Below are 12,382 nucleotides of genomic sequence, written 5' to 3'. Positions count from 1 at the left end.
TTTCTGAAGTTGGGTTTAAGCTCATTGCAGCTGGGACAATGTCCCTCAACTTGATTCCTATTAGGAACACCTAAAAGAACTGTAAAAACCCCTGAGACTACACCCAGATGAAATGACTCAGGCTACCTGGGATTGGACACAGGCAGTCATACTTTTTTCCTTTAAAGCTGTCTGGGTGATACAAATGAGCAACCAGAATTGAGAATCATTATGATGGGTCTTCCTTTATAATGGAAACTTTGACAATCTTTTCTTAACCTTTTTTCACCAGCATCTATATTCATCTCCATAGCCCTCTAAACCCACATAACCTTGTGTTATATTTGACCATTTCTTTAAGCAGGTTCTCCTGTTCGTCGTATTTGTCCTGTTTATACGGTGACCTCACTGACCTGAGACCATGTACAACTCATTGGAGGTAATAATTACTCCTGGAACAACTGACCTTGGCAGGCTTTCCTCAAGCCATATTAACTGTTTTAACTCTTTCACAAGAAATATCTTTAACATCATTCATGATTGAGTTAGTTTGTGATAGTGTCGCTACTTTTCAGAGTTGCTCAGGAATCAAGCTACATCTCCCACAGAATCTGTACTGTGTATTCCTCAACAAAGGAACCACAGGAAATCTGGGTGGAGTGTATGCTATTTTTCAAATATAATTCACATGCCATAAAAGTCATCCTTTTAAAGTGTACATTTCAGTGATTATTCATAAAATTGTGCAACCATCACCACAAATTCCATATCATTTTTGTCACTCCACAAAGAACTCCCCTACTCATTAACAGTCACTCATTCCTGCTGCCCCCCCTGCAACCACTAATCTATTTCTGTCTCTATGGATCTGTCTGTTCTGGAGGTTGCCTAAAACTGGATCATTCAAAATGTGTTCTTTTTTGTCTAGTTGCTTTCACTAAGCATATTTTCAAGGTTCATACGTGTTGTATCAGTACTTCATTCTTTTTTGTGGCCAATAATTGTTCATTGTATGTACACACTACATTATGTTTATCCATTAATAATTGATGGACGTTGGGATTGTTACTGCTTTTTGGCTATGAAATGGTGCTGTTATGAACATTCACGTACAAGCTTTTGTGTGAAGATATGTTTTCATTTCTCTTGGGTATAGATTTACAAGTGGACTTGCTGGGTCATATGGTAACTGTATTCTTATCTTTTTGAGGAACTTCCTAATTGTTCTTGAACATTATTTTTTGACCTTGATACAGCTTTCTTTCCTGGTCTTTCCTAGTCTGTACTTGTTAGGGTAGGGGAAATGATTCTGGGCATTTTGACCATTTTTTTCTGTTACCTTTAAACACTTTCGGCACAGGAAGAATGGTACTTTCATAGAGAAACTTCTTGTTATTCAGTTTCATCATTTCAAAATGTGAGGAAATCAAAAAATTGTGTTGAGAATTTGGGGCATCTGAGCTCCAGTGTTCCTGACCATCCCTCCAGCTGTATTTCCAGCCACCTGTCATGGTCTGTTCCTGGCACAGACAAGGCCTGCTTGTTCCAAGGACATGACTACTGGGCCACTTCCATCTGAGAAGGCCTGGTAGGGCATCCAAATGTAGGAACAAGATTGCTTTTCGGGGATACTAATAAACTTTGTGTAGCCAGGTGCAGAGAGCCTGGCAAATGCAAAGCCCTGCTATGTACAAAGCAGAAACTTACTTGCCAAGCCACCCTGGAAGACGTAACCCTGACCTTCGACTAGGCCTCCAGTCTCTCCCATCCCTCCCAGCTGCCGGGTGCCGTTCCTTGGCTAGGGCTCTGAGCCTACGTGACCTTAGCCTGGCGGGAAGCCTGGGCAACAGGCGTAGTCGCGGCTGGACCCCAGCTCCTTCGGTGAGTCCCTCGCGGTGTGCGCGCTCACGCTCGCGCACTGCCTCGCCTGCGCGCGCGCGCAGCCTCTCGCGGCACGCGCCCTCGCCCCGCCCTGCCCCGCCTCCTCCCCCCGCCCGCGCGCACGCCCGCCGCCTGTCGCTGCCGCCGCCGCCCGCCGGAGCTCTGTAGTATGGCATCGAGGAGAATGGAGACCAAACCTGTGATAACCTGTCTCAAAACCCTCCTCATCATCTACTCCTTCGTCTTCTGGGTGAGTGGCCACGCCGGCCCCGTGGCCGGACCGCCGAGGGTCAGTCCGTGCAATGATGCTCTGAGAAAGGAAGGGGGAGGAAAAACCCTAAACCCAAAATCAAATCCCGACCCCCTCCTTAAGGAGACTGGCGCAGGGTGCTGGGCCGGGGCTGCAGGATGGCGGGGTACATTGGGGCTGCTTGAACCCTGGACCCTGCCCAGCGCAGGCTGCAAAGGGCTGCGTTGTGGCGGTGACTGTAGGTTGTCGACCATTCCATAAAATTTTTAATGCATTGATTTATTTTTTAAGCTCTCTGGATAGGGTCAGCCTCTGGGGAAAGTTGTGGGTTTATTCGACTATTTGCCTCTCTGGTCACCCCTCCTCAACCTCCCTTGCCAGTCTGTTCACGGTGCCAACTGGAACTAACCTGTGGCCAGATGGGAACGGGCGCGGGAGTGCAAGATTTGATCCCAGATTCCTGGTTATTTCTAACCCCGCGGGGCTGTGAGACGGAGGCGCCAGGAGCCTTGTGCCTGCTTGGCAGGGCAAGGGTGACCAGAGGTCCCCAAGCTCACTGATGGCGGGGGGGGGGGGGGCCGGGAGGAGGGTGCCACTGCCGCTGCGTGAAACGCACGGAGGGCAGAGGTTCTTATATAAACCAGCGGCATCTTGGAGCTTTCTTGGCGATCCAGGAGATGGTTCTTACGGCCCTTTTCCCATTCCCCTTCACCCTTACACTTTTCATCTGGTGTTTTCTCAATGCGTGAGCGCAATCTGCAGAGTCCTGGGGGAGGACCCCCGCCAGTTGGTGACAGCAATAGAGCCCCAACTCTGCTCCCTTTCTAAATGGTGCTGCTACCGGCCCTTGAAGCTCTATGCAGAAAGGTGACGTCAGCTCCTCAGCTGAGGTCTGGGAGGGGGTGCTGCGTGGTACACCTCGCAGAGAGATGCGCTCTGCTGAGCGCAGGGGGGCGGGGGAGGAGGAGGAGGGGGCTCAAAGCTGTGCCTTACCTCATCCTGTTTGGCAATTCGTGGAATCAGTGCTGGGCTGACACTGCAGTGATTCACTTGGAAGGGTGGGTGGTACCTAAAGAACATTCCCCTTTATTTCTCTTTCCATGTAGAGGGCCCCCCTCTCCTCAAGTTCCCCATTCCCACACTAAGCCACAGCCACCCTGCTGAAGAATGAATGTCTGTCATTTCTCCCACCCCATCCCTTCCCCAATAATCTGGGTCATTTCAGCTTCCAAGGCAGTCATTTTGAAACCTGAGGCTCTGTAGAGAAAGCCAGTCCTCCCTTTGGTTGTTTTCCTCCTTGCCACCACCCTCCTCCTGCCCCCCAAATACCCCTAATTTTGGTTTGAAACTGGGCACAGTGCTCTATGAGGTACCAGGCTTGGCCTGATGGTGAACCAGGCAGGCTGTTTGTAATGACCAAGGAAGGATCTAAAATTTAATAAGGATAAAAAAATCCCTAATGCTACCCCCACTCCCATGGGCATTTCCTTGTCACTGGCATTGGTGATTCCTGAGGTCAGGTAAACTGGACCCTGGCGACCAGGTATACCAAGATCTCTGCAATGAGACTGAATAGGTTAACTGGTGTATTACACAAGGCAAACACAGAAACACACTTTATTTGGACTGAAAACGACACAGGTTGAAAATATTCAGTAGTGGAATTGTGTGCTATGCACAGATCATATTATGTCCTGTCTGGAAAAAGCAATAATGCATGCTACTTGCTGAAACTTCCAGATAGGCATTCCTGGGAGCTGTTTAAGCTTTTTGTTTCTTTACTAAATCTCTTTGTGTTTGGCCCTTAGTATTTACTTGACTTCCTACTTATTACTGGAGTAAATCATATGGGTGATTATTTTTAGCTTCCTGAAAAATAAGGTTTACACTATATACAAAGGAGTGTTGTTCTTTTGGCATCACAGCAGGTTGGTAAAGGAAGGAGTCTTCTAGACTGAGGCTTTTCATGCAAGCTCTTTAATTCTTCTTGCTTACCTCACCCCTCCCTATACCACCCCCGATTCTAATTGCTTAATGTCCCGAATATGTATTAAGTTCCTAGATGCCTGCATTTTATTTTTTTCCAACTTCTAATATTTTTATAGTTGTAAATGAAATGTTTACCTGGAGTATTTGTAATAGTTTACATAGCATCAGTAATCATTTCCTACTTTACAGCCAAACAAATGAGATCTCTCCAGATGTGAGAGTATTTAGATACCACGTTAATAAACCATAGTCCAAATGCTGTGTTTTCCATTGTATCTTAAATGCTATTTTTAAAACAGCCTTATGGAGACATAATTCATTCTTTTTATGAATTTATTCATTCATATTTCATTCAAGGTGTACGATTTGGTGTTTTTTAGTATATTCACAGGTATGTGCAACCATCACTTCAATAAATTTTACAACAGTTTCGTTACCTGAAAAAGAAACCCCATATCCTTTAGCTATCATCCCACCTTTCCCCCCAATTCCCACCCCTCCTTGTCCTAAGCAATCACTCATCTACTCTTTACATATAGATTTCCCTATTCTGCACATTTCATATAAATGAAATTATGTAATATGTGGTCTTTTGTAAGTGGCTTCTTTCACTTAGTATAATGTTTTCAAAATTCATTGATGTTCATTCATTTTTATGATCAAACAATACTCCATTGCAAGACTACATCACATTTTATTCATCCATTTGTCCATTGATCGACATTTGGGTTGTTCTGTCTTTTGGCTGTTATGAATAATGGTGCTATACACATTCACGTGCAAATTTTTGTATGAACATATGTTTTCAATTCTCTTTGCTGAATTATATGGTATCTCGATGTTTAATCATTTGAAGAACTACCAGACTGTTGTCCAAAGTGACTGCACCATTTTACATTCCCTCAACCAGTGTATGAGAGTTCTGATTTCTCTACATCCTTGTCAATATTTGTTATCCAGCTTTTTAATTCTAGCCATCCTAGTAGGAATTCTATGTAAATGGATCCTTGATTTTCCTTGATTTATGTTTTGTTTTCAGGTTTATAGAAGAGGAGAAAAAAACACACCTAGGAGTAAGTGATCCTGTACTTTAGAGACTAGGAAACAGTGCCTTGCACATAGGAGGTTTACTGAGGAAATGTTTACTTAATGAATGGATGAATAAATGAAATTGTATTGACTACTCCTGGGCTCATTTATTTATTTCAACTCACCTCAATTGGGAGGTTTTCTAAAACAATATTATTTCCAGTTTTACTGTGGTGATTTAAATGTGTTCATGACATTGATGTATGGAAACATGGAATGGAGGACTTTATAAAGACTTGCTTATCTTAATGATAGTTCAATTATTATATTTTTATGATCAGCTAATTTTCCATACATTTTAGTTATCTAAAACTTTATTGACATTTAATGTTAAGCTTGAATAAAAAAGGTTTCTCTCTTGTCCTAATGCAAAACAAAACATCCTTTCTTCATGACAAATACAATTTTTCAACAATAAGCAGGAAAACTTTATAAATATGCTGCTTAAAAAGTAAATTCTTTTTTGACTTGTAAGTTTTTAGTATACTTTAATCACTCATCTGCATTTTAAGCTAAGGTTTAAATCCACTGTGGCCAAATCACTAATAACATTCTGAGAAGAAATGCTTAATTCCAGTGTATATTGGATTTGATTTCTGCTTTGGCTATCCAGAGAGGTTATTAGCTATCAATAGTGCTATCAAATTCTCTTGTGGTGAAATATGAATGATTGTTTTTTCATTTGAGAAACATCACTAATCTTTTTTGGAGAATATTTCTAAAAACAATAGCTGATTTTATTTTGTCATCAAGAAAGTTTAGGTAGTTGGGTTAAATAGAGGGGGAAAAATCTTTAAAAATGGTTCCTAATATTTTACAAAGGGTTTGAATTTGGACATATATTAAAGCTTATATTTATTATTTTGCATGTCAGTGCACTTCAACCAACATTCATTGAATGTCTTTTATATGCCAGGTATTTAAACAGAATTTTTACCAACTTTTATTAGCTGCTGGTTTTAGCATTTTACCTTCATTTCTAAGTAATGTACTTATTCTACTACTTCTTGACTTTCTAGTGTTAGGTATTATATATAGTCTTCCCGTTATGGAACATGAATATTTAGCTTTCCTGCCCCTTTCTTCTACACTAAAATATTTCCTATATTTGGGCAGGTCCTAATATATCATTTATCATTTTATCATTATTGTGCATCATTTTTGTAGAGCAGTAGTCTCTACACAAATTACATTAATACAAACCGTAACTTTCTGAAAAAGAGTGCATGGGAGGTTAAATTTTTGAGGCCTTTCAGGAGTGAAAATCTTATTTTGTTCTTGCCCTTGATAGTTTAGCTAAGTATAGAATTCTAGTTTGTAAATCATTTTCCCTCAGAATGTTGCTGTCTCCCTCTTTTCAAACCCCCAGTCTTCTTGCTCTTGTTACTGTTGAGAAATCAAATGTTATTTATGACTTTTTTAAAATTCTGATTTTTCTCTGGAAGCTTATGGAAATTCTTTCTTGTTTTCAGTGCTCTGAAATTTCACAATAATATGCTTTGTTGTATATTTATTTTTACCTCTTTCCTGTGCATTCTTTCCATCTGGAAACTCATGTCCTTCAGTTTGGGGAAATTTTCTTGAGTTTAAAAAAAATTCTTTCTGTGTTCTCTCTCTTTCAATGTTGGAACTCTTAGATAGATCCTCTAATTTTTTCAATTGTATTTTTATTACTTTTATGTGTTGATTTTTACAAGCTTTTTTTGAGGTCTGAATGTTCCTTTAGCATCTTGCTCTTGTTTCACAAGGGTAATAACTTTAAAATCCTACTGACAATGTTAATGTTTTTTTTTTTTAAAGTTTGCCTTTTTCTGCATAGTTTCTTCCAGACTTCTTTGTTTTCTGGCATATTACAGACTTACCTCAAATTTCTGGTTATCATTTGTTCTCTGTTCTGTACATATTAAGAGTGGAACACTGAAAAGCTGATTGGAAGCTCTTAGCATGAAATGGGAGTTTATTGATTGTAAGTTGGGTGATTTGGCTAGGCGATTGAGTTTTGGAACCAAGGTCAGTATCTTTAGGTTTGTTCTCTTGGTCCAATCCAATCATATTTCCTACAGAAGAATCTTCCAATCTTTTCTCTTAATGAAGAAGGTTAGGGATATGAGTGCCTGTCTCCACCTATCGTATATAAACCTTTGTTTAATCTACTATTTCAAGCAGAGAATCAATCCATGTCCACTGCACTTTTGATCTCCAGGTCAAAGACCCTCTGTTTCACTCTCCCTAGAGAATAAATCTCTGAAGCTATGCTGGAATGTGAGATAGATCAGAGACAAGAAGTTGGAGGGAATCTAATTGCTTTTCATAAAGCTTTTACCAGATCTTCCTTATTTTATCCCCCTTTCATTCCTGGTTCTAGATGTGCAAGGAGCTGCCTTTTGGAGGTGCTTGTGTGCAACTGTTATCCTTGGCTTTTCTCACAGCTTCCATAGGATTAGGCTTTTTCTCAGCTTCCAAAATATCATTGTGATTGTTTCCTCTTCCATTTTCTTTGTTAGTATAGGTTAAAAAAAATCTTTTAAGTGTCATTTCAGTGGAGTTTTGGGGGATGGCCAAAGTGAGTAGATGTTTTCAGTCCATCATCTTTAATTGAAAGTCCTTTATATCTATCTCTACATTGCATGATCCTAATTAAATAAGTAGTTGATTGTGAGTGCTTGAATAGAGCATCTAAAATGGCAATAGTTGGACTCTTCTAGTAGATATTGTTATTTACTTTTACATTTTTAAAAAGCTTTTGATGTCAAGGGGAGTGTTCTAGGCCGGAACAGGCTTAGTAAGGCATGTCCTCTTTTAAAGTCATCTGATCATCAGGGACTGGGGGTTGACAAATAGTGATGTAACTATGAAGGTTACTGCTGCTTTTTTCTGCTCTTCTAATTTCTACCCACCAGGTGAAGACCCATGTGTCTTCTGACCTAATTCAGACTTTTCTGGATTAATTTAATGTGGAAGCAGAAGAGTTAAATTATGGTGGGGAGGGGGATACCTGATATTAAATAGGTTATTGCTCTGCTGTTTTTCTGTTACTATAATGATAACCCTTCATATTTATTATAGGACTTATACATTATAATCTGAACATTCTTTTCTTATTTAATTAACTTTACTTTCCATATGCAATATGCAGTTAGGATATGTGCACCAGCCTTAATAGCACTTAGGAATATTAAGTCTTTTCCACTTAGTAGTTGCTTAGAAACTAGCTCAATTTTTGTCCAAATAGAATAAAATAATTTTTAATTATAGCTAGAATTCTTGATTTGACCTTACTTTGAGCTACATTATTTATGATTCATTGACTGTTGAGCATTACATACTATTTTAAGTAAGCACCTCAGAAGGTGCTGGTAATTGAAAGTCATCTGTGACAGTATTTCTTTGTTTAAACATGTTAAACCCTTCCCATAGGTGACTAATGCACTGCTAAACCAATTTGAAACACACTCTAAAAATATATTCTTATGACTACCAATTTTTACTTCTTAATCCCTTCACACATTGGTAGTCACAAAAATGTCATGGGGATGTAAAGTACAGCATAGGAAATATAGTCAATAATATTGTAATAATTTTGTACGGTGCCAGGTGGGTACTTGAAATATCGAAGTGACTACTTTGTAAAGAATATGATTGTCAATTACTATGCTGTTCACCTGAAAGCAATACAAAATTATATTGAATGTAGTCTGTAATTGAAAAATAAGACTTAAAAAATTTTAAAAGTAAAATAAAATGTACATTCTATGGTCTTTTCTTTCTTTGGTCCCATTACAGCAGCTTCCAATTTAGGTTATCTCCTCATGGCAAGCAGATTGTTGGATTACTGCTCTTAATTTTTGGGGGGGAGCTGTCACCCCCGCTTGCCATGACAGAATATTTTTCATTGTTGGCTGGACAGATTTGTCCTCTTTTATGCAGAGTCCCAAAATTCATCCAAAAAAAAAAAAAAGGATGTAGGGGGAAAGATAGGAGAGGGTTTTTTTTTGTTTTAGTTTCCCTTTTGGTTATTTGATCAGTTGGACATGTAAGCACGTTACATAGTTTGGTGATAGAATTAAGGATCACAATTTCACTGTGGAAGATTTTCTTTAGAGCTTTCTATAATGTATGGTGGACTTTTTCATCATCTGTTTTAGGAGAAATTGCAGGTGCCTTATATTAGAAGATGATGTGGGCTAGATACAGGTACTAGGTACTAGTTGAGCAATCTAGATCAGTGATTCCCAGTCTTGTATGCCCATCAGGATTGCCAAAGGGGCCCTAAAATATGTGCTTAGACTCATATTTTAGATCCTAAGAGATTCTGATTCAGTTGCTCTGAAGTGGGTACCAGTATTGGTGTAGTTAAAATAATCTCCATGGTGATTTGGCTTTGCAAGTAGGATTGAAAACCACTGATTCAGAGAGAACTCAGTATAATAGCAGACCTGGTTCATCTGGAATCTTCTGGATCTGGATATAGCTAAGGAGTATCTAGCATTAGTCTCTTGGTTTTGTCTGCTTTGCACAAAAATCTGAACTGGGTCTCCAATGTCTCTTAGTAAACCAAAATGGCCCTGTCACTCTTAGGAGACCTTCCTAGTTGTTCTTAACTAAAGGAGTGCTCATCAGAAACACTAAGGAGCTTTTTAAAACAGATGTTTGGTCCTATCTTGTGAAGTTTCAGTTTAAATTTATCTGCAAAATGGCCTGGGTATGTAATCTTGAAAACTATTCCCAAGGTGATTCTAATTCCTGAGAAGTGACTCTGTGGTCCATGAAACAGTTTGTCACAGACAAAATCCATATGAATGCTTTCCTGTGCATTGATCTATGATACCATAAAGCTACTTTGAGGAGAAGGTTCCACAAGTAAGATGTAGCCAATCCAGTATTTTTCTCACTCACTGAACCCATCTCTGGCGAGGGTCTCCAACTGAAATCTTGGAGTTTGGGGTAGTTTCCATTCTTTGGGGCAATCTATTTCTGTTCATCTTTGTGCTGAGAAGTTAAACATCTGAGTTTGCTCTCTGTCAAAATATGAGACTATTATCCAAAATATAAAACACAAAGCTGAATTGATTACTTACCAAAGTAAGAAAGAGCTTTACTAGTTAAGCACAGTTTATGAGTGAAGCAGATTGCTGATCTCTTTGGGAAGTGTGGTGGTGTTTGGGGGTTGCTTTGGTTACAGAGGCATTAGAGGTTGACCATGGCCTTAGAACCGTGGCTATTTGGGTGAGAATGTTGTTGATTGACTTTAAAAAACATGTTCACTTGCAGTGTATATGCTGCTGATTGGTTAACCTTGAATTTTATGAGACACTAATTGTAATTGGCTTCCAGAAATATGTTCCCTGAAGCAAGTTAAGTTGTCACTGATAATTAGATTTAGGTGAATTGTCATTGATCAAATAGGTTTAAAAGTGGGTGCTAGTGGTTACTATTTATCATGCCTATTGAATAATCAATATTCTCCACCCCCCAGGTGTATAGAGACATTTATTCTTGCCTCAGATTACCAATTCTTGTTTCTCAGTGAAATATGGCAGCTTTTGAACCTCAATTACCATTCTTCAAACATCATTATGGTGATATATAGAATTCCTCAGTCAGTTCATTGGTTCTAATCATTCCACAGACATTAATGAGACTTTATGATTTCCATGAATTATATCAAGACTTTCCACAAACTCTTTGGGTTGAAAAGGAACTAAAAGCTTAATAACGAGGCTGGGTGGTAGCTGTTCCTAAACATTCCTTTCACATTCTTGTCTTGTGTTCAATTTCTATTTCTGATGAAGCTCTTGAAGATTTATTCTCCCAATTTATGTTTCATATTCTAAACTGTATCAGTCACTTGGTATTCTTTTACCTATTGCTTTCTGTTGCAGGGGATATGAAAATAGTCTTATGTGATGTCTTGGCTTCAACATTTGCCAGGTGAACTTGGGCAAGACACATAGCCTCTTTGAGTCTCAGTTTTCTCTTCAGAATTGAGAGTATATACCTCTGTCAAGTGTTGAAGGTTAAATTACTTTTAAGTGCCTTGTAAAGTTTGATACATGTGTTTTAGCAACATTATTCGTTATGGTTTAGAGTGTTGCTTTTTTTTTTTCTTTATTTCTTGCACATGGGAGGTACTATGTCAGTATTTTTTAAACATATAAATTGATCACAACACTTCCTATCCTGGAAATTAAGGATGATTAACTTTTTGGATTTTATAGTTCGCAACCAAAGAGAGCTGGAATTCCAGAAGGGTTTGAATGGGGACCAAAAATATAGTATGTTTAGGTGGCTGACTTCAGCCCTGCCATTGGGAAAAGGGTCTTCCCATCTAGGATAAATAAATATAAACCTGTCACTTAAAATCAAATGAGGAATTGACTTTCCTTATTTTTTAATTAAGCTTTTAATTTTAGAAGTTTTAAATTTACAGAAACAATCATTGAGATAGTGCATAGAGTTCCAATATACCATACAACCAGTTCTCCTATTTTTAACATCTTACATTAGTATGGTATATTTTTACAGTTAATGAACCAAGATTGATACATTATTAATATTAGCTAAAGTCCATACTTCATTCAGATTTTCTGAATGTTTATCTAATATCCCATTCAGGCTACCACATACATTTAGTAGTCATGTCTCCTTAGTTTTCTTTTGGCTGTGACAATTTCTCAGACCCTTTTTTTATGATGACTTTGACAGTTTTGAAGAGTACAGATCACGTACTTTGTATAACACCCCTCAATTGGGATTTATTTGATGTTTTTCTCATAATTAGACATTGTAGCAATGTGACTTACCACCATTAATATTGATCTTGATCATCTGACTGAAATAGTTTATGGTTTGTTTTCTGTAATGTTATTTTTTCCCCATTTTATACTGTACTCTTTGGAAGAAAGTCACTATGCCCAGCGCACACTGAAGGAGTGGGGAATCATGCCTTATTTCCTTGAGGGTGGAGTATCTACCATTATTATTTTAATTAACAAAGAAGATTTCCACTTAAAAATGTTCAAACCAGCAGTAAATATTTGTTCGAGCAAAGAGTAAAATACTAAAACCATTAGAGTCAGTTGGGAACTGGACAGGGATTCTTGCTTACCATTGTTTATGATTTTATTTAACTAGTAAGTGCAATAAGATAAAAATAACAATGTTGGAAAAAGAAGTGATAAAATTATCTTTTCA

The 12,382-nt window shown here is 38.6% G+C and overlaps 1 protein-coding gene across 1 annotated transcript in view; it reads left to right on the top strand.

Annotated features, from left to right (window-relative positions):
• Positions 1-1,971: 1,971 nt before the first annotated feature.
• The window catches only part of TSPAN7 (tetraspanin 7), a 121,561-nt gene continuing 111,150 nt past the window's right edge, over positions 1,972-12,382 (top strand). Inside the window, exon 1 of the mRNA XM_054566557.1 lies at positions 1,972-2,110. Coding sequence (XP_054422532.1) covers positions 2,030-2,110 — 81 coding nt within the window. The 5' untranslated portion in view covers positions 1,972-2,029. The remainder of the gene's footprint in view (positions 2,111-12,382) is intronic.

Source organism: Pteronotus mesoamericanus, unplaced genomic scaffold (genome assembly GCF_021234165.1).
Source record: "Pteronotus mesoamericanus isolate MK-2021 breed Mesoamerican mustached bat unplaced genomic scaffold, CSHL_Meso_final contig_173, whole genome shotgun sequence".
In the NCBI taxonomy this organism is placed as follows: Eukaryota; Metazoa; Chordata; class Mammalia; order Chiroptera; family Mormoopidae; genus Pteronotus; species Pteronotus mesoamericanus.
The sequence above is the reverse complement of the archived record's forward strand: the minus strand, read 5'-3'. Positions and strand labels throughout refer to the sequence as shown.